Source organism: Pelobates fuscus, chromosome 1 (genome assembly GCF_036172605.1).
Source record: "Pelobates fuscus isolate aPelFus1 chromosome 1, aPelFus1.pri, whole genome shotgun sequence".
In the NCBI taxonomy this organism is placed as follows: Eukaryota; Metazoa; Chordata; class Amphibia; order Anura; family Pelobatidae; genus Pelobates; species Pelobates fuscus.
In genome coordinates, this window is record NC_086317.1 from 235,626,699 (window position 1) to 235,654,327 (window position 27,629).

General features: G+C 40.4%; 1 protein-coding gene across 1 annotated transcript in view; it reads right to left on the reverse strand.

The window, feature by feature from the left end:
* MED13 (mediator complex subunit 13) overlaps positions 1-27,629 on the reverse strand; it is a 106,289-nt gene that overhangs the window by 77,453 nt on the left and 1,207 nt on the right. Inside the window, exons 2-3 of the mRNA XM_063455261.1 lie at positions 23,087-23,321; positions 7,480-7,648 (exon numbers count right to left, since the gene is read on the reverse strand). Of these exons, the coding sequence (XP_063311331.1) occupies positions 7,480-7,648; positions 23,087-23,321 (404 nt within the window). The remainder of the gene's footprint in view (positions 1-7,479; positions 7,649-23,086; positions 23,322-27,629) is intronic.

Sequence of the window (27,629 nt, forward strand, 5' to 3'; positions counted from 1 at the left end):
AATCCTCTATGAAGTTGCAAAAGGAGGTAAGCTGTGCCAGGGGAGTCTTGGTGCTGGAAAAAGGAGCGTAAATACAGCATAAACTAAACTCACTGTGTTGTAAAAATTATTAAAAATGTTTTAAATTGCATGGAGGTACAGCTAGGTACATGTATGGTACATGTGTGTATTTGTGTTAAAGTAAGAAGGGTAAACTGCATTTTGTCCAGCTACTTGGGCTGGGAAAAGAGTTGTCTGGAGAGAGACAAAGCAGCGTGTGATAAGGTAATTATACTGACCGGTTATGTAAGGGGTGTGCGTACTTAATCGGTAGCAGTGCAAGCTAATGTTGGTGAGCTAGGTACCTCAGTGCCTCTGCATCAAGCCATGGGGCCAGCAACATGCCAGAACTTGTGTGACAGCAGTGCACATGTCGCTTGCTAATTGTGGTTGGGACAGGTGTAGGCAGTGTGCTGGTTACCTATTGGGTAGAATACTGTGAAGGCTGAACAGTGCTAAGTTGGTATTGCTCTGGAGCATGGCTCGGCAAGTGTGGGGGAGCTCCAGCTGCCATACCGGCGGGAATCAACTATATACATGTGGATTGCAGGTAGCTGAAATGCTCTCAGGGTTCCCTGTTCGCTATCGTGTGTATGGAGGTGGGTGTTGCGGGGAACCTGATAAGGCTGTGTCAGGCATGGTGGAGAGCTTGGTCGCGAGCGGAAGGACTAGTCCATGGGTTCAGATGTGGGGGTCCATGTGGCGGCCTCCACCTAGGTGTCAGCTGAGATCCTCCGGGGCACAAATGGGGCTGTATTTGCCGGGTCCCAGGTATGCGTTCCGGCCTTGCTAGGTCCTCCGTGGTTGAGGGAGTCTCGTGGGAGACCCAGAGTCTCCAGGATAGTCTCTGCTCCGGCAGTGGCTTGGATTGGGTAGAAGGTGTCGCTCTTCTGGATTACCAGCATGCAATTATACTTCCAGCGGTATGAAATATTTGCTCGCGATAGCTCCGTGTGTGGCTGCAGCGTTTTCCTCCAGACAAGGGTGCTCCCCGACAGATCGGCATAAAACGTGAGTGAGGAGCCTTCAAAGCTGTATGGGGAGATTCCTCTGATTGCGCCCATCACCGCTGCTTTGTCTTGCCCGCTTCGGAAGTTTACAATCAGGTCCCTTGGTGATGTGGTGGGTGCTTTGATCGGTCGTGGGATCCTGAACAGACCCTCGGTTATGACTGACTTTGCTTGTTTTGGCCCAGTAATCTTCTTAGAAAATGCGGCAGCTCCGCTTTGGGAACTGCCTCTGCCACCCCTCTGATCTTGAGGTTTTTACTACACCTGGAGTCTTTGAGCGTTGCGAACTTCTGCTCCATGGTGGCTTGTCGCTGTTGGAGCTCGTTTAGGTCTTGGTGCAGGTGGGTAAGTTGGGCCTTTGTGTTGCGGGAGTCAGCTTCCAGTATGCCCATGCGTGTTGTCAGGCCTTGTAGGTCCTTGCGGAATGTGGCCATGTCCGCGTGGAGATCCCTCCGGAGGCCCGCCAGCATCCCCCACATGTTGGCTTTTGTCACTGGTGCAGAGTCCGTGCAGGAGACCGCGGGTGGTTGCGGTGGAGGTGGTTCTCGTGGGGCCGGTGAGTGGTGGTCCTCGGGCTCTGGGGCTAGATCGTCTGAATAATCAGAACTCTCAAATATAGGAGGCCATTTTAGGCAGTGAGCCGCCATGTGCCTGCCGCCACATATCTCCGATACTCATCCCCACTTTTGGCTTGTCTGCCTTCTGTTTCTTAGTTTTCCTGCCCATGTTACTTGGGGCTGTCAGAGGATCCAGTTGGGGTAACTGAAGTTGGGGTGAAAATTGTATATAATCGCTAATAGCTTTTGTTACTCTGAGCTCTGCAGACATGCGACCGCTCCGTTCAATAGCTTGACTCCGCTCCTCGTGGCAGTATAATTTGACATACATTCAGATATGTCTGCTTAAAAAAAAAAAATACTTACATTTTGTATTTCCAAAAAAATTTAAAAGCAGCTGTACATTTCAGAGTTTAATGCCATGTGCATACCAACTATACTTCTGTCAAGCACGCATGTGTCATGGCTAACTTTTCTCATTTCTGTATTGCATTTACTTTGCCTCAAATAAAAACAGATTTAAAAAAATTAATTAAAAAAAATGTGTCAATTTAATAGAGTTTCTTCTGCAATAGACAGATACATTACTTCAGGATGGCACTAGGATAGACTTGACACCATTAGCAGTGTTTTGTTTTCTGTATAATGCATTTTTGTAATTTTTTTTATTTTAAGAATTAAATCTACACTGTTCCTTGGTACTGAGATTATTTTTTGTACAACAAAAAGAATATAAAAAGACATATTATAAATGACTTTGTCTTACATCAGCATTTTGGGCATGGTTGATAGAGGAAAGTGAGGATTTAATTTGGCCAAACAGTAAACAGAATAGTTCTCTATAAACATGTCTCTATAAAATGAGGCAAGGGCAAATTACAATATGCATAAATATCAATATAATTTCTGACCATTGTCACAGCCTTCAAACAGTCACGGTTTGGCGAGATGGGGTGGGGAAACTGCTATGCTTTATTCTCATGAAGCAAAGTATGTGTCTCTGAGGTCTTTATAGAAACCCAATATTCCAAAGAGACAATCATGTGACCAGAGCTTTTAGCTCCTGCTGTTTATCCTGTGATGTCCTACTTACAGCATCTCTCAAATCCATCTGTCCATTGTGCAAGAAAACCAGCACCTGCCAGTTACACCACAGCACCACCAATATTTGGCTAAACTGTGTAAGCTAAATTGAATTAGAAATAGCTCACAAAGCCTAGATTTCCCCCCAGCCCCTCAAAAAAGAAAAAGGTTACTGTACTGTGTGTGATAGGAATTGTGTCCCTCTGTATGTTATTTGCAGGCTAGTTTAAAAAAATAAAATGAAAAGTTTAGTTTGCTTTAGCTTTAACTGTCAATGGACATAGAAACATAGAATGTGACGGTAGATGAGAACCATTTGGCCCATCTAGTCTGCCCAATTTTATAAATATTTTCTAAATACTTAAGTCTAGGACCTAAACTGCAACTATAGAACAACATAATTTTGCATGGCCAGAAAAGGCATGGCAAGCAACACTCTTGGTATCTAGCATATATAATGAACAACCTGGTCAGCTGCGTAACGTCCCTCCCCCACCATACAGTATTTCCTCATAGGAGTTAACGCTTGCCACTCACCAGAACACACTGCAGTGGTTTGACAGTTTGCCTGAGGTATGCCAGCATCTGCCACAAGTGCCTGCAAGGAGCTTCCAGTTGGCTCTACTGAACTAAGCCAGTTTATGCTCACTCGCTGCACAACCAAGCTTAGTTCAGAGCATACAATTCTGGTAGCAGGTACCCGCAACACCCAGCGGAGCGGTCAAACAATTACTTTCCCTCCTCCCCCTCCATTTTTGGTTCCAATTCACATAAAAGATTGTCACGAAAAAAAGTTTTGAAAGATAAGTGTGCGTGGTACCTAAAGTTGGGTATCTCGTTAAGGCAACATACAGATGTAAAGTACAGTACATTAATTGAATAATTTTTATGTTATGATAACTTCTCTAGCTTAAGACTCTGATAGGGGGTATCAGACTAAACTTCACCGTGGGGGTCAGTGCCCAGGTTTCGCGTTCCATAGTGGAAGTGGCTGTGGTGTAATACTGGATGACCGATATGGTCTACAATTGTACCGCCTGAGACAATTACGGCTATATCATCATTTGTTACTGCATTAAAAATGGGGTGGGGAGGGAAGTGTGGACAGGGCATAAATACCCAATACAAACTATGGCATTGAAACAAAAGCTTAACAGAAAAGAAATGTTAAAGTAAACAAAATTATGTGCACAGTGTGCCCGAATAAGTAAGTCAGGTAGTGTCCACTACAGGAGGGTCCAGAGGAGACTTCCTGGGAATGAACTGTGTCACTGTCACCGGGTTCCACTGACTGTATTTGAGCTGCTGCTCGGAGTCCCTTGAGGACCAGGAGCGCATGAGCTGAACGCCATCGGTATGGAATTTGAGGTTTTCGGAGTAAAGTTGTGACAGGAGCTAGTGTACGCCTACACGCCATAGTGCCACCTGAGAGGTCTACATAGAAAGTGAGAGATATAGCCTGCTGCTACCACTATGGCTTTGTCCTTGTGTTGGAAGCGGACCACTAGATTTTGGGTTGTCCCATCTGGAGCTTTGGGAGACTTGGGGACCCAAAAGAATACCTCCAGCCCCACCGCTTTTCCCTCCCTGGGGGCAAAAGCGCAGCGAACAGGCGTCTCAGGAGATGGGGCAACTCTGCTGCTGAAATATATCTTCCCTGGTGCCTCTGATCTTCGAATTCGTTCTGCGCCTCATGTCTTTTGTCTCTGCAAAACGTTAGTCATACCCTTTGTTTTGGTTCTGCAGATCTTTGATCTTCTGCTGTAGAGAGCCGATGTGTTGGGCTTGCTCCCCAGCCCTGGTCTCCAGGGTCCCCATTCTGCTAGACAGTCCCCAGATGTCTGTGCGTATTTTGGCAGTGGCCTGGAGTTCAACAGTTGACTAGCTACTCTAAAAGGGTATCTTCGGCAACTAAACCTGCTCAAGTGGTTATAGTGCTAAGGTGCTTGGAGAATTCCTTTACGCAGCTGTGCATGCAATAACATCCATTCTCAAGCTGAAAGCAACAGAACAGTTGCAGGTCCCTGGAGTTAAATTACCAAATAGTTGCAAGAACATTTTAAATAATATTCATCTTCCCTTTTTTAAGGTTTAACACCTAAAATTTTTAGCAGGCCTGCTTTGGGGGGAGTGGGTTGTCGGACAGGGAGTGCATCTCAGGCAGGTGTAGCGCCTGAATGCACACCCCCCAAAAAAAAAATCCTTACCTGGATGTCGTAGCTGGGGCCAGCTGCAGCCCAAATGCTCAGCACCCCAGAGTGTTATGGGTTAAAAATCAATTTAAAACACTTACCTCTTTCTGGCTTTTTCTCCGCTTGTACAGATTTCAGCAATGTGGGAGAAGCTAGTGTGCAAGCCCATAGGAAAGCATTGAATCAATGCTTTCCAATGGAGAATTTGAAGAAGCATTATGTCCTCCAGCGTCATTTCACAGAGTTCAATGCCATGTAAATACAGTAACCGCTTCTAGTGCCTGAGAGAAGGCCAGTAGAGGCAGTTTTAACTCTGCAATATAAATATTACAGTTTATCTGAAACTGCAATAGTTTGCACTGTCCTAAGTGGACAGGGACAATAAAATGAAGTGTTCTGAATGCCTAGTGTCCCTGTAATGGGCAGAGAGCATGGGACAGGCTGCACATCAGCTGCTGCTAATCTGTGTCAGAGAACAGTTTGCATGTGTATAGTTTGGTCAGTGAGAGTGTTCGTGGTTGTGTGTGCGTGTCAGTGTATCACAGCAACAGACAGCCAACACACACCATACTTGCAACTCTCACAGTCATCCCTACACCGGTCACACGCACACACCACATAACGTTATGCAGAAAAACTCTTGCATTTTTGTGCAGATGTACTTCCATAACATGATGTGCAGTTTTTGTTGGTCACAGATACAATTTGTGGTTTGGCCTTCCTATAATTTTTTTTTGTGTTAAACACATGCAAAACTACAGGTGGTACAGAGCTCTGTTGATGTCAAGTAGTACATTTGCATACACCATAGAGTCTACCGCTTCTAAGATGTATTCTAAGGTTATTGTTTGTACAATTTTTCATTAAAAATAAATCAACTCTGTCAGAGTGTTTACAGGACTAAAATGCGACAGGTTCTCCGGACAACAGAAACAGTTTAAATCTACTAAAGTGAAGGGTCGTTGAGAAAAATAAGACCAGCAACGAACGGTTGCATGTAATTTACAATGTTTTACTTCAATGTGCATCAGAAGTCTCAGCAGGCTATTTCAGTAACCTCTTTTTACAATGCTGAACATCTGGCCAGCGATACTGGTGGGGCAACAGACTGAAGACTAAATAAAACATCAGTAACAGTAACCAGAATATACATACATACACAATTCTTTGTTTAACTAATATGTATATGCCCACCCAGGATCCTTTGCAGTAGAAAAATCACTGCAAATGGGAGATTTCTGTGGGAAAAGCAAGTCTTGACTGGTGTGCAGATCTGTGTTTAACTATGTATTGACTATCCACCGACTTTAGGAGGAAGGTGTTTCCAATAACTTTCATAAAAAAATAAATAGACCAAAAGAGTAGATATAGATATAGATATAGATATAGATATATGGATGAAAAGCCCTTCCACCTGAAATGGATATTTAATACTTTGCTAAACACAAATACACACACCAGTCAAGCCATTGCTTTTCCCACAGAAATCTCACTTTTCAAGTAACGCCAAACCTCCATAGCAAGCCAGTAACCAACCTCATGCTGATGAGTTGCATTAACAACGAAACAGCTGTCCATGAGTGGTTCACTGGCTTTGCTCCTCTTCCAGAGTTGTGTTTCAAAGCTGTTGTATACGGCAGATACATACTCCAAGGAATCCATGTATAAAGTGGAATTATGCGACAAAAATTTTGTTCTTTGTTGAGCTCATTTGCATACACCTACCCAGAATCCCTTGCAGTAGTGAGAGCACTGTTAAAGTGAGATTTCTGTGGGAAAAGCAAGTCTTATGGCTTGACTGGCGTGTTTAGCAATGAGAGAGAGATAGATAATAAAATTATCTCCAAGGGAAGTATTTTCTTATATGAATTATTTCTACTTTTCCCACTACATGCACATGAGTTGTGATGGTTACATTTTGTTGATTATTAGAATTCCTTCATCAGGTTTTATTCCTGACAATCTTAGAATGCAGAACAATTTGTAATTCAGATCAACTGACTGGCAGAGTGCGTGCCCGGTAAGGGGTGGAAGGGGATATTTTTAGGGAGACCGGGATGGCAAGTGAACTTGAGAGAAAGAAGGGAAGGAAGGGAGATGCACATTTCTACCTTGCAAGCAGGGGCCTGAGAAGATTATACATGTTGCCAGCACCCTCATGACAGACATTTTTGCACAGTATTGATATTAGGTAGGCCAGAACAGAGTATCATGTGGCAGGGATGCAACTAACACCTGGAGCAGAAGCGATTATATCTCTGCATGTACAGAATTTCAAGCAGAAATAATGCACATACAGATTGCTAAACCAAGACCAGCTCTAATAGTCATGGTGGTTGGAGTAACTCTTTAATTAGAAAATAATTGGAGATGAATGTTTTGCTTACTATAGAACATTGGCTAGCATTGCTCTGTACAGCTCTGTAGGAATTACAACTGAATGATGCACAGCCAACCAGTGGTAATAAAAAGTAAATATGTAATCAGAGGCATCTCTAAACAGACTTACAACTTTAAAACATGAAACGTCTCATGAAATATACAAATGATTGAGGAATAATGCCAGTAATGCATATTACACAACAAAGCGCTATTCACCTTTTGTTGACTGGTTTCTCATCTTTCTCATAGGGCTTCACAAACCACTTCCCAATACGCACAAAGTTACGGTTCATTAAACACCTTTCCAACAGGTTGTGGATAGCCTTGAAGAGTAGAGTTCGACATTCATACGACAGTCCATTATCCCAAATGCCATCTTCCGCCTCTATTTAATTAAAAAAAAAAAAGTTCTCATTACAGGTGGAAAAAGATAAAATATATAGGCTTTGCTGTAAAATGCCACAACTGGAAATATTCTGCAATTTGGAAAATACATTAAATTCATATTCTGCATCTCTGTGAATGGAATTAAAATATTTAGCATTTTTGATACATAAATTTTCACTCTGAGCACCATAATGACTTTAATCTCAATAAATTAGTTCTTAAGTATGATCCTGGGTGCTGCTTTACCTTAAGGGGTTAAACCATTTTCAAACAGTTTAATCAGCCCCTTTTTCTGGCCCCAGCTCCAATTTAGAAACCTTTACCTTGGGCATTGGTGCTAGTAGGAGAGATTACGTTGTTCTAATAAACAGATTGGTCCATTAACAATTCTAGATTCTTCCACATGGTTTAAAGGGACACTCCAGGCACCCAGACCACTTCTAACCATTGGAGTGGTCTGGGTGCCAACTCCCATCACCCTTAACCTTGCAAGTGTAATTATTGCAGTGTTTTTAAAACTGCAATAATTACCTCGCAGGGTTAAGTCGTTTTTTTAGTGGCAGTCGGTCTTAAAACAAGAAAAGTGTTTTAAACGACGCTGGACGACCTAATGCATGAGTACCTCCAGCGTCGCCGGAATCCCCATAGGAAAGCATTGAACAATGAATTCCTATGGGGAGGTCTGGTGCGCGCGGCCATTGCCACGCATGCGCATTAGGTCTCCCCGCCGGCTGACGTCTGAGCCTGACCCAGCGTAGTGGGCCATTGGCGCTGGATTCAGGTAAGTCACTGAAGGGGTCTTAACCCCCTTCAGCAACATGTGATGGGAGGTGGGAGGGAGAGCAGCACTGCAGGATTCTGCAGTGCCAGGAAAACTGGTTTATTTTCCTGTCACTGGAGAGTCCCTTTAAGTTGAAAATCATCAAGTACAACAAAATTTATCAGACACTAAAGCTAGGCAAGATATTATTTATGATTATTATTAATATTATTAATAATTATATGTTGACCCAGATGACAAGATATCCCACAGAATAAAACTTGCAAAACATCTCACTAACTGAGCATAAAAAGACACCCATTCATGTCCAAGCAATTTTAAAATTAATCAAGAAGATCGCCCCTTGGAAGAGCCGACTTTTTGCGAAACGCGCGTCAGACAGGGACGATGCTGCAGCTGTGATTTCTCTACACTAATACAGCCACCCTCTTTATTTTGATTTTATCCGGATTGATTTTTTAGACGCTTAGGTAGCAATTTCTATGTCAATCTAACGTCAGACTTTATCCGTTTAGTATTAAAGAGTTGGGGGGTATTTAGTCATTACGGTGATACTGGGCTACAGGAGTGGGGTGATAACGCTGGGCTATTCTGCACAGATCACGATTTAACCCCTTAATTCCCTAATCACCAGTGCCACTATTCGACCAATATGGCACGTTCTGACTAATATCCTTATCACTTTTTCTTTTTCCTCTTACTATTTATTTCTGTCTATATGGCGATTGTGCCTTTTTTGGTTTTAAAATTGATTATTAAAAGTTATATTTTATTTAGACATGGATTGCTGTAATTGTACAAGTAATCTGTAGGTGTACTACCTAGATGTAGTGTATCCTCCAGGTGTACTTGTACCTTTTCTCTTTAGTTGCTATTCAGTATTACCCCCCATTTCGCTTCAGCAATCTGACACTATCTTTTTCTTTCCAACAAATAGGTCTCCTCAATTCATTTCATAGTGTCCCTTATCAGTTTTTTTTTTTTGCTTTAATTTTTCTAGCCAGCAGAAAATATTTAGTAACCGGTGAAGACATGACCATTAGCAAGGAGGAATAAATTATCCTAGAGTATATAAAGAAAGAATAAGGAAGGCCGCAAAAAAAAACAACTCACCAACAAAACCTAATAAAAGTACCTAAAAAAAGTTTGCTATGCAAAGCAATATACAGACCTAAGTGATTATAGGGCATGGCCTTGACTCTGGGCGCTGGATGGGAAAAGCATCTACTTAGGACAGCTGAACACATACAATTTTGAAGGAAGAAAAACGGTTTGGGGGTGGGGGGAGTTAAAATATATTACTATTGTGGGTGAGAGATTATCCACCACTATTTTTTTGTAGCATGTTACAGATTGTGCAAGTGTCCAAAAAACACATGCAAGAAAGGCAGCTGTCACATATTTAGTTGAATCAATGCTTTCCTATAGGGTTTTTCAACACACTTAACGTCCTTGTGCAAAGTGTGAGGATGTCCAGCACTGTTTCACAGTGTTAAACTCTGTAAAACTGCAAAATGTGCCTCTAATGGCTGTCGGTTTTGCACGTCAGCATTAAAGGAACAGGGACACTGGAGCCTTTGGTGTCGCTTTAAATAGTCAACGGATAAAAAAAACTTTACTATACTACAATGTACAGTTATTCTACATGCTTAAATTAAAATATATATATTTTTTTCTTTAAATGGTAAGATATATAGATATACAATAGATATTCCCCCAAGGCAGAAATTTACCTAGCACAAATTTACTTATTTAAATAAACACAGAGGCAGATTCTACAACTGAAAAGTGCAATGCTGTACTAAGTACTTGCAAGATGACTGCACTCCCTAAAAATAACTTCATAGAGGAAGAACGTCTGCTTTATCATTAAATAGGTCAGAGATATCCAACGACAGCACAAAATGTACTGCAGGCACAGTATTGCATTTCATTTGAAGCAGGAAGGTTGATGCACCATACATAATATGCAAGTCAGTTTATTAAAGAAAATAATGCAGCATAGCACGCAAATCAGGTTACAGAAAACATTTTCTAAAATGTGATCATTCATAAGGCTGCAAATATAGCAAACATGTTAATGAAATACATGCAGTACCACAATTTTCTCTTTTGACATCCTAAATTTTCTGTTTTCAATTTGTTTTGTTTTTTTAAATTGTGTTTGATAAATTCCCTCCACACTTGAACAACAAATACAGATTGAGATAATGCAATAGTAAAGCAAATGTGAAACTTATTTTCCCCAGAGAAGAAAAACCTCACCCCTGAAGCACTTTATCTTGCAGAAATGCTTTATTTGTATCGAGTGCTTCCCCCCCATTTTGCAAAAAGTGCAGATTTCAATTGAAATTGAGACACATGGAGTCTCTACGTGGTACTTTAAACAGCAGGTTACAACTGGGCACTTGATGTTTGCCAATTGCCATAGTGGCTCAGTGTTGCCCTGCTGTTTTACATAAGATTCTTCGGTTCTACCTTTAGAAATAGTTTATTTTTTCAAAATGGTAAATGTACAGAATATCGGTAAGTTATCAGCCTGAAAGTTCACAGATTATAAGTATTTGCTCTAAAAAAAATAAAATCAATATCGGTCGATGTCTAATCTGTATATCTACTAAACAGCCATTTTTATATATTTTGTATTTGGACAATGGAGTATCGCTTTAATCATCCCTGTCCATTAAAAACACCAAGACATAACTATCTGAAGTTATCAAGGCAAAGGAGTAGTAGGTACAACTTAATAAAGCCCCAGGGATCTCTCGACCAGATGTTCCAAAAAAAACAAAAAAAGCTTGTAGTTACAAGAAAGTCTACACACCCAATGCTGGAGGTCACACAGTTAAAGGAACACTTCACACAAATCCCTTCAGCTTGCTGAAGTGCTTTCTTTGTCAGGATATGCTCATATCCATTTGAAATCTGCACTTTTATAAGTGATTGCAGAAACGCCTCGCCAGGGAGGTTATCCTCCCACCAGTTCCACAGAGCTAAAAGCAGAAGGCACACTCTACTACAACGCACCTGCATTCTCCCCATGTCTGAACTCCCTAGCTTCCTCTACTAACTCAACAAATAGAAAGCTGAGCTTATTTTTGGGGATGTCTTCTTTTCAGGGAAACATTGTATAGTTTGTATTAGGGAAAGATGAAAAACATACATATGTATCAATTATAGATGTGTGTGCGCGCGCGCACTTTTACGCAATTTGTACAGCTTTATTTTATTTGCACAGTTGTGACAGACTTTACATTATGATACAAATTATCGGGCGGGAAAATAAATAAAAATATTTGGAAGTTTTCTCTGCATACACATATCCCCAATATTATGCAACTGTAGGAGATTCCTGGTAATTCCACTTAATTTTTCTTTAAAAATCTCTAGTAAAAAATGCTAAATTATAAAACTGCATTATGCAAAGTAAAAAAAAAAAAAAAAAAAAGTAATATTAGGTTGACTCTACATTAATGAAAACATAGCAATTCATTACAAGAGGGCTCGAAATATCACAGGCACCGACGAATATTGTCCAGGTGCCTGGGTGTTTGTCAGCCCTGAGGCAGGCGGCTGTGAGCCATGGAAGCAAGCGGTGAGGGAGCAGTCATCGTTCTGCTCTTCTTCCTCACGCTCCCTATTGTGACGACGGAAGTGGAGATAGAGTAAGAAGAGCAGGAAGAGAACAGCATCCACACTGGTCCCCAGGGAAAGGATCCACTACAGTTCTTTCAAAGGTAGGGAGGCTGGGTGGATGTAAATTGAATTAAAACAAATAATCATATGCGAGGGTGTGTGTGTCAGTGAGTGTACCTGCTTATAACCAGCCCCCCATCGATCACACGGGAAAAGTATTTTTTACTCATTCTTTTCCCATGTTGTGCCAGCCTCACTGTGGCTGGCTCCGCCTTCCTGGCTAAGATCAATCTTGATCTTATCCAATACTATGTTTTCCCACAGGAAAGCATTTGGTTCACAGAAAAAAACGTGTCAATCAGCATCTCTTTATAGAAATGCATTGAATCTATGCACCTCTATAAGGAACGTTCAGTGCCTCTATGCATAGTGCAGAGACACTGAATTTAGGTGCTGAATATTGTGCAGCACAGACAATGTGTATCTGTGTGACAAATGTATGTCACTGTAGGTCTGAATAGTCGTTTAGTGCACCGGCCCACCATGTACCCAGGTAAAAACGTGATTTACTCACCTTTTTCCAGTGCAGTGTGTGTCAAATTGCAGCTGGTCACGCCCATGCTCCGCCCACTTGGATGAGAATCAAACTTTATGATCTCAGCAAATCCAATGCTTTCCCAGTTCTCTAAAAATGCAGTGTTTACACTAAAATGCCTGCAGGCATTATATACAGCAGAACCACTACATTAAGCTGTTGTTCTGGCGAATATAGTGTCCCTTTCAGCTGTAGTGGTTCTGGTAACTATAGTGTCCCTTTAAGAACTGTATTTTTGTCGCTAAAAATAAAACTTGCTCTTTGATTCAAAGCAAATTTGTCAAGCCCTGTATCACAATGACTTTTATATGGGCCAGAACATTTCTAATACAGATTAATTGCATTCATAAAAAAAGAGAAAATATATGTATTCTATTGTGTAATGCAATAGTATGACTGTTTGGGTAGTCTGATAAACAGATCGTTCCCTGCTCTATTTGTGAAACCAGAAAAAGGAGCTTCTATAAAGCACATTAGACAAATAGACCAAAAAAAAAAAAAAATTATAGAAAAGTCAAAGCTGAGTGAAAAAAAAAAAATACATGTGGCTTATAAAAAGAAACAGAAGAATGCAAACTGATGCATAAAATATCTGGATAGAAGTGTAACCTAACAATTATTGCGGACAATGGCATTTAAGGAAATAAAAATAGAACTCAGACAATAACGTAAGAGATTCATCTATTTATCTATTTTTTAACGCATGGCAGAAAGATAGGAGGGGATGTAATGCTGTGGATCTTTCAAAGTACATTTTCCAGTGGTTATAGTTAAAGGAGTGCCTCTCCCAACCCCCCCAATTGTAAGTTGTTAAACCATGTAGTAAGCCAGATCATTTAAAATGAAGTCCACTGGGCGCAGTTCCTACTTCTACTACCTTAGACAGAGCAAGAATTTCTGAGCGAAGTCTGGTAGTGTTGGGAGATGATACATTGACATTTTAAGCTAATGAGATCGCACCGGACAGTGAACAGTAGCTAGTGGTTATGAACAATCCAACTCTCCATCTGAAGTAGTGGTGGCAGGGAGCAAAATCTTGGACACCATGTGAGAAAATCTATTCTGAAATGATTTAACCACTTTCAAAGGGGTGAGGGCATGGCACTCCTGGATACATAACCACTACAGGGCACTTTATTGGTTATTATGCCTAGAGTGTTATTAGAAGGCATCCCTTGATTTAGTTAGGGACTCTTAAAAGCTCATCTGTTTCGTTTAAATGTCAATACATTGTGTCTCTACAATGTACTTTGTTAACCAAGATCTTAAATAGGTTACATCTGTAAATGTGCAATTTGTTTCCAGGTTGCCTATTTAAAGGAACACTGTAGCCCCCCCCCCCCCCCCCTCCCCCCGACCACATCAGCTCGATGTTTACATTGCAGCTCTAAGTCTGCCCTCACAGACATCCAGCGTCCGATTTTCCCCACAGGAAAGCATTGACTAATCCATGGGGAGGTCTAATGCGTACGGGCATTGCCGCGCATACGCATTACATCTCCCTTGCCAACTGACGTCGGCGGGGAGGAGCATGGGCAGAGCCCGACCCAGTGCCGAGGGACATAGGCGCTGGGTTCAGCAAAGTGGCTGAAGGGGTGGGCTATTAACCCTATAGTGCCAGGAACTTTGTTTTCCTGGCACTATAGGATCCCTTTAGGAATGTTAAACCAGCTACTGTACCTGCCATCTAGTCTGATTATTGGATGTATGTTACTTTACTTCTAAATGTATTATGATTGGAGAGTTACTACATCATCATAAAATGGAGAAAAAGTAAACAGATTGCAGGTCAGGAGCCCGGATACAAGTCAAGGGCTTGTGAGCTGCACCACTGTAAGAGAAAATTATGTACAGAGTCCCACAAGAGGGGAAACCAACATCAGGAGAGCTTCATGGGTATATAAAAATAAATAAATAGAGGAAGGGGTGCCCTACCTTAAATCAATCTAAAGATAAAAAGGATATGCAAACAAAGTATACCATGAAAAAATCCATTATCTGGAGTACTAAATTGCATCTAACTTCTAGTTCCTGTAGTGTCCGACTGACTGGAAGGTAGTGTAAACAAGGTTAGGGAGAGAGAAAAGCACAGGGTCCACAGAGAACAAGGGATCAGATACTCTGGTCTAAAAACACAGATGAAAAGCCTCAATTCACTCCAAGAGGTACCTCAAAACCATGGTCTGACCACTTGTCTCTACCTAAACTAACTTTCCCTACTAAAAGTTATAAACAAACACCTAAAAATCAACCATACTGGTGACAAAAAATAAAAAAAATAAAAAAAAATAAAAAAAAGAGCCAGACGGCATTTTCAACAAGCCGAAACACATTAAGCGTTTTCTTTTTCTTCAATCACTGCACTTGGTAGCACTTTTTGATTTGTTTTACCACTACTAATTTATAGTTTTTTCCCCTTTATTTATAACTTTAGTAGGGAGAGTTGGTTCAGGTAGACACTAGTAGTCAGACAATAGTGTCGAGGTAACATTTTTTTTTTTTTTCCTTTGAGGCTTTTCATCTGCGTTTAGACCAGTTTATCTGATCCCTTGTTCTCTGTGGACCCCGTGCCTTTTCTCTCCCTAACCCCGTTTAGAGTACCTTCCCGTTCGTAAGACAATAGGGGAACTGGAACTTAGATGCAATTTAGTACTTCAGATAATGGATCCCCTTGGCACCATTTAGTAGATCTCCCTTTTTTCAAGTTATACTTTTTGTTTGCATATCCTTAGATTGATTTAAGGTGGGGCCCCCCTTCATTTCTTATACCAGTGGAGCTCTCCTGATGTTAGTTTCCTCTTGTGGGATTCTATACATCACTTTCTCCTATTTCCTACTACTACATCATGTAGATATTCTCATAAGATGAAAATGGACAATATGCAGTTTCTTCTTTTGCTGTGCCCAATGTGTATACTTTTTTCCCCATCTCACATGCCAAAGTGTTTAATCCACTCTAAAATTTTGGAAGTTACACACATTCCTCAATATTTATAACTATGATGTTACTCCAAGTATTTCAGCTTACAAGAGTCACAAAGATTATAAAAAAAAACAAAAACAAACAAAAAACAGCATGTCAAATACAATAGGGAAAACGTAAAATGAGCACAATTAAAATACTACATCTTTGTACTTAGAGATTTTGCTTTAGCATAAAAATACTATTTTGGTCATGCTCACCAGAATATAAAAGCCTGTTTCCACGTCGCAGGACTTTGAAATTCAGATTCCAAAATGCTATATAAACAAGGCAGACCACTAAGGAAACTATGCAAAACTTTGTAGCAGTTTAGCTAAATCTGTTTTTAGAATAAAAAAAATATATATAGGATGTTTCAATAGAAATGAGTATTAAATAGCCTAGAAAGTCATAATTGAGAGGTAGGTATGCAGTTTAAATGTGAAAAAAAAATGTATATATATATATATATATATATATATATATATATATATATATATATATATATAAACTTGGTGTTTAGTTACCCATAAAAGCTAATATATACCTAGTTCTAAAGTGGGAGGAGTAGAAATATACAAACATTACAGAGGGCAAGGAAGTGTAAATGCATGTAACTGGACACCAGAGTTAGTAGCAAGCATATGGCACTGACAGACCAAGCTGCAAGGCATTCCCTAACTACAGCAGCTTTTTAATTTAGGGGCAGATCATGTTGCTCACATTCAATACCATTAGAGAAAAAACTTTTTTTTTTTCCCCCAAACACTGTAGAAGGGAATTACGCAAAGAAAATAGAACGCTATACACATATACACACACACACACACACACTTATTTTGTATAATATGAAGCTTTCTAGAAACCGTTAGAGAAAGGTAATGGACATTTGTTAAAAGACATAAAATCATACTATTTTTCAAAATATATCACAATTTTTTTAAAATTTTGGGAGATGGTAAACAATTAAAGGGCAACCATAATCCTTTTGAGAGGGGGAACCTACATGGTGTAATTTACCCTACTGAGTACTATGGAGAAAGATCCCACCTCTCAAAATCACAGTAAAAACTGGAGGGTGGAGGGGGGGATAAATCAAAACAGTTCTTCCGTGCCCCCCTCCTGAGGTCACTGGGGCCACAGGCGGGCCAATCACAGGTTCTCCTAGAGAAGCTTGTGATTAGATAATTTCACTGGCTCAGAGCACATGCACACACTATGGGAATGCGAGAGGGAATACATAGAAACATAGAATGTGACAGCAGATAAGAACCATTCGGCCCATCTAGTCTGCCCAATTTTCTAAATACCTAATCTTTTAGTTAGGATAGCATTATGCCTATCCCACGCATGCTTAAACTCCTTTACTGTGTTAACCTCTACCACTTCAGCTGGAAGGTTATTCCATGCATCCACTACCCACTAAGTAATACTTCCTGACTTTATTTTTAAACCTTTGCCCCTCTAATTTAAGACTGTCCTTTTGTTGTGGTAGTTTTTCTTCTTTTAAATATGGTCTCCTCCTTTACTGTGTTGAAAATGCTAAGAGCTGAAGACAGTCCATGCGAGAAAGATGGCAACATCCACGAGGGAGAAATTCTGTAAAAGATATGTGCTGTTAGCTTCTCCCTGACATGGTCGCCCCATAAGTACCCAACAGGGGATTTGGACATCCAGCATCCAGTACCCAACAAGGGATTTGAACCTGGGCACGCCTCCATTTCGCTCCTATTCTGCACAGCCGGCTGCCCGCCCCTTACCCTGCACAGCCTCAGAGCAAGGAGAAAGTAATTAAAGTTCACTTCCTCCCGGCGAACAGAGAGGCAGCCCACTCCCATCAGCCGCAGCTAGCCCTACTGCAACCACCTGCTGCCCAGTCCTACTAGACCCCAGGGAAGCCACCCTCCTGAACCCAAAAGGTAGGAAACAGAAGGGTGGCTAAAAATATGTATTTTAAAGAAAAACTTTGTGGGTGTGGGTATATAGAAATCTGTGTGTGGGTCTGCCAGTCAGTGAGTGTGTGGGTATGGCTCCTAACTTTTTAACCCCTTAAGGACACATGACATGTGTGACATGTCATGATTCCCTTTTATTCCAGAAGTTTGGTCCTTAAGGGGTTAAGCAGGCTCCTAGATCCCAAGCAAATTTGTCAAGCCAAGTGTTAATATCACATTAGTGTAAGTATTCATTTGTAACAATTGTTTTAGATATCAGACCCTTCGGTACCATAACAATTTCCAACTATAGCAAAGATTATAAATTAGGAAGTCCTCCGCGGTCTAAAAAGCACAATCGCTTAAAACTACAGTGATGTAGGAGAAGCTTTGCAGCTATAAGCTCCTCACCTCATTAAGACATATGAGGAAGCAAAGCAGCCATTCAAAGTAATCATATAGCATGTCTATCAACTGTAAGATCACAATTAACCAAACCCATTCCTGTATTGCTGTAACTCTGCATGCTGTTAGACTCAGAAAAACAAGCAGTCTGACATCATTAGAAGTGGTGTCCTGATCCAATCACAAAGCTTCCCCATAGGATTGGCTGATACCGACAAAGAGGTAGATCAGGGGCAGAGCCAGCATGATTCAAACACAGCCCTGGCCAATCAGCATCTCCTCATAGAGATGAATGACATCAATGAATCTCTATGGAGGAAAGTTCAGTGTCTGCATGCAGAGGGAGGATATACTGAATGTTTGGATGCATTTTAGGCAGCCATGACCCAGGAAGAATCTCTAGCAATCATCTAAGGAGTGGCCAGTAAAGTTATCACTAGGCTGTAATGTAAACACTGCAATTTCTCTGAAAATACAGTGTTTATAGCAAAAAGCCTGAAGGTAATGATTCTACTCAGCAAAACAAATTCAATAAGCTGTAGTTCTGGTGACTATAATGTCCCTTTAAAACCTTACAAAATTGATTTTTTATTTTTTTTAAATCTTAACATCATAACATCTAATTTTAAATGTTGGACCTAGCTACAGAAAAGGTTAAAACATCTGAAGACTAAATTAAATTTTTTTTGCTTTGGTATATTCAGCTAAAAGAGCCAAGAGAGAAGCCCATAATGCACTTTCAACAACACATTATGAAAAGTCACAGTGAGGTACACACATATCTAAACAATCTGAAAATTCTTAAGCAAGTCTCAGAGCACGGGCAATAATGTTTGATACATTTTGCAGAAGATATTCATGTAGCCTACGTCTAAGGCAAATTAAAGGTTTTTTTTTACTGTAAGAACAATAATGATGTAGAATTCTCTGCCTGAAGAAGTGGTTTTATCAGAGTCCATACATATGTTCAAACAGCTACTAGATGCATACTTGCAAAAACAGAATATTCAAGGATATAATCTTTCAATGTAGGGCAGTCAGTAACTGCTTGATCCAAGGATAAATCTGACTGCCATTCTGGGGTCAAGAAGGATTTTTTTTTTTCCTAGCTTGTTGCAAAATTGTGCTTCAGACTGGGTTTTTTGCCTTCTTTTGGATCAACAGCAAAAGACAAATGTGAGGAAGGCTGAACTTGATGGACGCAAGTCTCTTTTCAGCTATGTAACTATGCAACCCTGTGAGCCAAACAGCATTGCCATCTTAATGTTTTATAATGAAAAATCAAGTTGTGGACTCTAATTCAATAATCCTCTTTGTAGGGCTGTGGTTTACCACAAGTCTGTATTTACTAAATCATGAGTCCTTTTAAATGCTCAATATCACAGAAGCAACAACTTGTCCTGCATTTAATAATGTTATATAACGGATTAACACATAGAAATATAACAGCAGAATCCTCTTTGGCAAGTTATTTACAATCTTATCAGTAAAATATATTAATAGGAAAAGTAAAAATCAAGCAACTACTACAGAATGCAATAACAGATCAATAATTATTAAAAGGACACTATAGTCACCAGACCAACTACAGCTTAATGCAGTTGTTCTGGTGTCTTCAGAGAAATGATAGTATTTACATTGCTGCCTAGGGACACCTCCAGTGGCAATTATTCAGACGAGCTGCATGGAGACGCTGAACTAACACGGATTCAATGCATCTCTATGAGGAGATGCTGATTGGCCAGAGTGGCAATTGGCTTTTGCTTTGTTATATTCATGTAGATCAAAAGAACAGAGTGTGCCTGAAGAAGTCAGGTGTCAAACTATAGCAAAATGTTGTAATTGCTTATTGTGGAATGACACCATGGGACTCATGTCAGCATAACCACTACAGAGAGTTGTAGTGGTTATGGTGCAAAGAGTGGCCCTTCTAAAACGAATGAACAAGGAATAACCACTCTAGCTTAAGCAGTTTTTGTGTATAGATCATGGCCCTGTAGTCTCCTGTTCACTGCTATTTAGGAGCTAAATCACTTTTGTTTCTGTCCATGCAGCTGTAGCCACGCCTCACCTGGCTTTGACACTCACATTCTACATGAAAACAAAACGTTTCATTTTCAATCAGATGTAACTTACTTTAAACATTGTTATCTCCTACTCTGTAAATTAAACTTTCATTACATAAAGGAGGCCCCTGCAAAGGCCAAGCAAGCTATTAACATGGAAGGAGATAAATTCTAAATTAAATAGAAAAAGTGTTAACATTAGATTACTTTTTACAGGAAGTGTTTAGGAAAGCTGTGTAAATCACATGCAGGGAGGTGTGACTAGGGCTGCATAAACAAAGTGCTTTAACTCCTAAATGTAATGATCTATATACCAAAACTGCATAATTAAGCTAAAGTAGTTTTGATGGCTAAAGTGTCGCTTTGGGGGGGCGGGGCCTGACCGCCATGCTGACCGGTCGCATGGCCCAGAGGCTCCAGCAACTATCACCTACAACCGATGGAAAACATGGGCTTACCGCTGCAAATTAGGCGGAATAGCCCGCAGAAGTGTGCAGGGTAGAGGTGGGCACCACCGTGGACCCCGAGATCGGGAGTTTCGGGGCCCCAGAGGTACGGGACTTCGGGGCCTGCGGCCTACTCGGGGTAGACGCGGGGCAGACGGCCGCTGCCCGGCGGTAACCTGGTCGCCCTACCACGGTCCTGTAACACACCTCACAGGCCCCGGTCCCCCCCCTTAGGCCGGGGGGGTTATCCCGGCCCCCACAGAGGAGAGCCAGGGTGGCACGACAGGCTCCCCGACCAGCAAGCAGAGTGCGTACGCAGGTACTCTGTGCCTCCAATATGGCGACCTGAAGGCCTCAGCCAGGCGCGAGGACACAAACCGCCGGTGGGCAGCAAGATAAAACCATAGCCCAGCTACACACCGCAGCAACCTCCTGGCTTACCCGGCTCACATACCCTGGATCTGGATCCGGTCTCCACAGCAGCCTTCCTGAGCCTTGAGCCCCTTAAGGATGTCCCTCTAACCGCAGCCCTAAGCCCACGCACACTCCATCAGCCAGGCAACCCGTTACCGGCCAGAAGTGGAACCGGAACCGAGGACACAGGCGGCCGCTCAAACAGAGCCCGGGGCTGGCACAGTGGAATACACCGGACCGGCCCTCCAACCAATCCTCCACTCACAACAACACCGGGCTGGAGGCGGGTGAGCCGCAAGATCGAAGGACTCAGCAAGCCCTGCTTTATAACCTGCTCAGCAGCACGATGAAGAGGAGCATGAGAGACAGTGTGATTTCTACGGTGAGATTACAGTGGAGCCCAACATATGACACACAGATCACACAGCTAGATGTCGGATTTCGGATCGACCCCACGTAGAACAACCGCCTGTTGCATGCTGACACACACTCACACAAGCATTCTTGCATCACTCCAACTAGGGAATGTCCTCCCATGGCATGCCCTCTATCAGCTACATGCCCAGCTGGACACTTACTACACAGCTCACAGCACAGAAAGGTGCAGGGGTTAGAGAACGGACAATTAATCCTGAATATGCAGCGTGAACAATAGCACCTAACATATGCCTATATTTTCCTTGTCCTGCTGTCACTCCTCTTGTACATCACACTGTCTCTCCCTGATGTAAGTCTTGCATCTTTGCATCGCCACTCAGACAGGCCTGTTAAAAATATGCTGTTAAATTTCTCTAAGCAGCCTACACTAGCTAATGTTGATTACAACTGTAAGCGAGACTAAACGTTTGTCTAGCCTTTTCACCTATATCACGACACAGAACGAAAATTTACAAGACCCAAGTTTATTAAGCATGCCATTAGTTTAATTACTGCTCCTATCTTGTGTATTAACTATTGGTAGTATATCAGACCTGTTCTGTTTTCCTTTTTACTATGTCTCAACACACTAAGCACTGAACCATTTGTCCTCGACTCAAATCTATAAAGCGATGTCTTAGCATGTTTATCTACTCCTACCTTTCCCTAACGTTTATTCCTTCTTGACTATCTTTAAAAAAAAAAATGTGCAACTATATCCTGTGCCACAATTGTAAAATCTTGTTTTAATCTGGTACATGCTACTGCTGTTGTGGCAAAGCATGAAAGCTTGTAATATTAACTCTTGCACTAAAAAATAAAGAATTTAAAGTAAAGTGTCGCTTTAATTAAGTAGTTTTGGTATAAACATCATGCCCCTGCAGTTTCAGTGCTCAATTCTCTGCCACCGAGTTCAATTACTTTTGTATTAGTTTATGCAGAAATAGTCATGCCTACTCTGATTGTGAATCATGAAAAAAATAAAAAACATAATATATATCTCTATCTCACATCTTTCAACCAGATGTTACCTTGCTTTGAAAGTCTTTATTTCCTGCTACTGTTCTGTAAACTGGCTTTTGATTGTACACAAGAGGCTCCTGCAGGGTCTAGCAAACTTAACAGAGCAGGAGATAATTTGGTTAAATTTAGAATTTAAATTAAAAAATACGTGATTTAACTCCTAAATGGCTAAGAATTGAGCAGAGAGGCAGTATGGGCATGACCTATACACCAAAACTTCTTAATTAGGCTAAAGTTGTTTTAATAACTATAGTCCCTTTAAGTAAATTGGGTAAACTGAGAAGCATACAATCCATGTATTGGGGGAAAAAAAAGAAACACTAAATGAAAGCGATCATAAACACAAGATAGCTTAATCAACACACTTGTTACATGCATCCTATTCAACAATGGAATTGACACATGGGCAATTTTCAAAAGCCCTCAGAATGCCTCAAAGAAAATTCTACTTCTGCAGCTGTGGGAGTGCTAATAAGCATGACTCCTCTCCTCTGACATATATTTCACATGCAAAACTTAAAGGGACACTCATAACTGCTACTTCTTGTTCTAGTAGTTATGGTGTCAGCATATGCTGGAGCACAGGAACTTGGGTGACTTTCAGTGTCTAGCAGCAAAATCATGCTTATAAAAATAAATACTGTACCATAACAGAATTTCTATAGTGGTTGGGGCGCTTAGAATGCTCCTTTAAATATAATTGTATTTTTTATTGATCTATACTCCACTCAGAACGTAAGACACACTAAGCACTTACCTGCTAAGTCATGATGTATTAGATCAGCAAAGTTTGGGTCCTCTCCCCACCAAAATATCCACAACTCTCTGCGTCCTGGACGCTGATCACGTCTCCAGACACTCAGCACATCTGCCTTTAGGCATCGACTGAAGCTGCTCAAAATCGGGTCCTCTTCGGTCACTGGAAAGAGGATTGGGGCAGATGTCGGGCCATTCCATTGGTATCGTCTCCATTTGATTCCGGTCAGATCAGCCTTAAAAAAAAAAAAAAAGAATTACTAACTAAACTAAAACCACTTAAACAATTACAATGCAAGTCAATCTATAAATTGCTATTGTTGCTGTAAATTATTACAATTTTCCCCACACATGCTGGCAATGAACAGAAACCATCCACAAACGAGCATGACTAAACAGATTGTAAATCCATCCAGGTAATTTCTTACTAAGAAATTAAAGGGATAGCAAAACAAATATCATGCTTGAACTTGTAGCTGTACTCTTGTACAATAAGCCTTTAAAGTGGTGACCACATGCATTTAAAAACTAAAATATGTGGAACACTTTCAGACAGTAGATGTAATATCTACAGTAAAGTGAATTACATGTATTCTTCTGTGGTAATAATTTTAAACATCCACGTTCCTTTATTTTAAGCACCTCAAAAGAGCAGACAAAAATCTGGCTTTAAAAAAAATAAGAATATATATATACTTTCAGTTTTGCTCTGGTTTAAAATTGCACATATTGTTACAAAATCACAGGTGTGTATATATATATATATATATATATATATATATATATATACACACACATACATACATATACACACCTGTGATTTTGTAACAATATGTGCAATTTTGCAATTTTAAACCAGAGCAAAACTGAAAGTGAGATATCAGGTTTAGCACCCTATGACAGCCCCCACACCTTCTTCTACAGTTAGCATGTTGGCCAGAAAGATGAGCTGTAGAGCTTGGAGAAGCACATTCCTAAACTATAATTACTTGAAAGGCAACAATACCAAGTTTTCAAGGTTTAACACTGCAATCACTTAGTAACAGTTGGAATGCCAGCCTCATTTAAACTTCCCTTCTAGGGACACAAAAGAGTGGGGGTGGGGAGTAGATGCATTCATCTCATTAATCAAACTAAGGATAACCAATAGTAAAACTAAATCTGAATACAAATATCCATTTGATCTTGCAACCCAGCCATTCGGCCACTAAATCCACCGTGTATGCCGAAGTGGTTCAATAACTTTCCTTTCAAACTTTGTATTAACAATTTTGTGAAGGAAAAAAAAAAAAAGAAATATGGCAATAAGATATTATATTTTTCTATGCTGCACTCCTTAAATGTATTGTGAAGGTTGTACACTGTGCATGAGGAAAACAAACAATGCATGAATGGGAAAAAATTCTGCAAACACCTGTATCTCTCTTTAAAAGGGGAACATTAAACACCAACAAAAAGGATAAGAACACTGAAAGTGGGTAGCTTAGCACTCGAAACCTATCACTGCCACACAAATCTGTTCAAGCCAACACAAAAGTTTTTTCAAAGCACTTCAGAAATAGTCCACCTACAAGTGGCAAGCAAAGAACCAGGCGAGACCCAGATTTTGTCAAACTGCATGAAAACAATTTGATATGCATCAAGGAGGAAGGGATCTTACAGTGTCCACATTATATCTACTAAGCTTCAGAGGTTAAAGTGCTTTGCTAATGCTTAAGAAATACAGAATGCATGTTACATAGCTTTAAAAAAAAACAAAAAAACAAAAAAAAAACACACATATATATATATATATATATACACACACACATATACACACACACACACATATATATATATATATATATTTAGAGATAGAGAGAGCGCGGTAACAATTTATAACTATGCTGGTTATTTCACCAGTGTAATTTTAAACTAAATTACCTACCTGAAGAAGCTAGTAACACATGCCCAATTAAAGACATTAAAAAAAAAAAAAAAATTTAAAGCCATATGTCGTGTTTTTTTTTTTTTTTTTTGCAACTGCTTCTTTTGTGAAGCGGTAGTATTTATTTATCAATGGAAAGGCTGAGATCTTTCACCCAATCCTGGTTCTCTAACTTCTATTATCAAGTGCATCATTTGTAAAGCCATAAACAGCAGAGGTTTATGGGATACATCCTAAGCTTTCAGACAGAGGAGGAACATTTGAAGGGAAAAAGCCCTACATCACAAGCATCAACCAAGCTCCTACAAATTTAGTTGTCTTTTTCCTTCCAGGATAGAAAAAAAACCTATAAACTGTCCATCTCACCAATCATTGTAAAACTTGCTAAATGGGGGGGCGGGAGGGTGCATGGGTTTAATTCCTAAGTTTCATAAAGCACTATAACTTCATTTTAATGGAGTTATGATGTCCAAAGTGGCCCTTTAGGTTACTTTCTATACAATGTGTGTTTATATAAAATCAGTAGAGGAAACCTTAAAGGGACACTATAGTCACCAGAACAACTACAGCTTATTGAATTTGTTCTGGTGAGTAGAATCGTTCCCTTCAGGCTTTTTGCTGTAAGCACTGACTTTTCAGAGAAAATGCACTGTTTACATTACAGCCTAGTGACAACTTCACTGGCCACTCCTCAGATGGCTGTTAGAGATCCTTCCTGGGTCATGTCTGCCTAAAATGCATCCAAACATTCAGTATCTCCTCCCTCTGCATGCAGACACTGAACTTTCCTCCATAGAGATTCATTGATTCAATGCATCTCTATGAGGAGATGCTGATTGGCCAGGGCTATGTTTGAATCATGCTGGCTCTGCGCCTGATCTGCATCTTTGTCAGTCTCAGCCAATACTATGGGGAAGCATTGTGATTGGATCAGGCCACCACTTCTAATGATGTCAGCAGACTGCTTGTTTTTCTGAGTCTAACAGCATGCAGAGTTACAGCTTCAGGCTTGAATACAGTAAGATCTTTACTCAGGGCACTATAGTGTCAGGAAAACTGATTTGTTTTCCTGACACTATAGTGATCCTTTAAGGTAAAAATGCCTCTAGTGGCGGTCAGACCGCCCCAAGAGGTGCTTACGCCAACATAGAGTAAAAAAACAAAAAAAAAAAAAAAAAAACACTTTGGTATTTCAATGAGATGGTCTCATGGAGACCATTTGATTAGTGCAGCACAGTATTTTGTCACGCGTGCACACTAGCCTCTCAGTGTATTCTTATAGATAGCACTAGATTGGATAAGATCATCAATCTCTAACTCAACCAAAGAGGCAAGGACAGCCAAAGACTGCCGCCGCAAGGAGAAAAAAAAAAAGTTAAAGTACCTTTTTTCTTCAAGCTGGTGGGGGCTGGTAACCTAAACAGCTACCTGGGCTCAATAGTGTTAGGAATATACATTAGTATCTGTATACAGATTTGTATTCCGAACACTACAGTGTCCCACAGGCCTGCGTCCGCAGCTTCACAAAAAAAAAATAAAAAAAAATTATATTCTACCACTCACCTGATTCCACTCTCCGCCTCCTGAAACGTCACAACGATCGGGGTACCAAATGTGCATGAGGACTTCTCTATAGGAAATCACTAACTCAATGCTTTCCTATGGAGATTTTCAAGATGCTGGGTGTCTTCATGCGCAGTGTGAGGGTGTTCAGCATTGTTTCATGGAGTTAACCCCCGTATTTCAAGGAAGCACCCTCTAATGCCTGTCTGGGAGATATTCACATTAGGCAGTCTTAACCATGCAATGTAAACATTGCAATGTTTTACATTGCAGGGTTAAAGAGAAAGGGTGAGATGAGATTAAGTGGTTTGGGTGTGCCTGTAGTGTCCCTTTAAATTTGCCTTTGTTTTTCACAAATACAAAAATAAAGTGAGACAGGCCATTTTCATGTATATGCAGAAATTAACATTGACTTCTCATCTCAAAGTGTGCTAGAAATGAAGTATATTCAACCACTAACATTAAAAGTTTAATCGTCTAGGCAAAAATCGATCAAGCCCACTTTGCTAAATGCACACTAGGTTGAATATTATCTGACTCAAATGCAATGTCCAGTTTGTCCAAATGTTAATAAAGAGATGCACTAGACTAAAATTACAAGTGTTTCTAATGTTTACCAAAACATACCTTTATGAAGATTAAGTATTTATAACGAAATGCCAAGTATACACTGTCCTAATGCATATGTGCTCATTAAATTCCACAAATATAAGGCTATTAAGGAATATTCTAATCTCTAACATTATGCCTGTGATGAATGGGACTTCAAATGCTGTAAGCTACAGAGCAACAGGAAGTGACAATCACTATACAATCATTTAAACCCTAAACTGTGGTATATTGTGTGGGCAATAGATGAAATTGTGTGGTGATACAATGAAAACAAACCTACATTAACTCACATAAAATGTTACACTTAGTAGCCATGAAATAAGCAGAGGGGTAAAACCAAACTAGTGAAGAAGTATCTTACACAGGTGTAAAAGACAAAGAAAAGAAAAAGAGGCAAATGAAAACATGGATCACCAGCAAAAATGACAATCGTGGTTTTAAA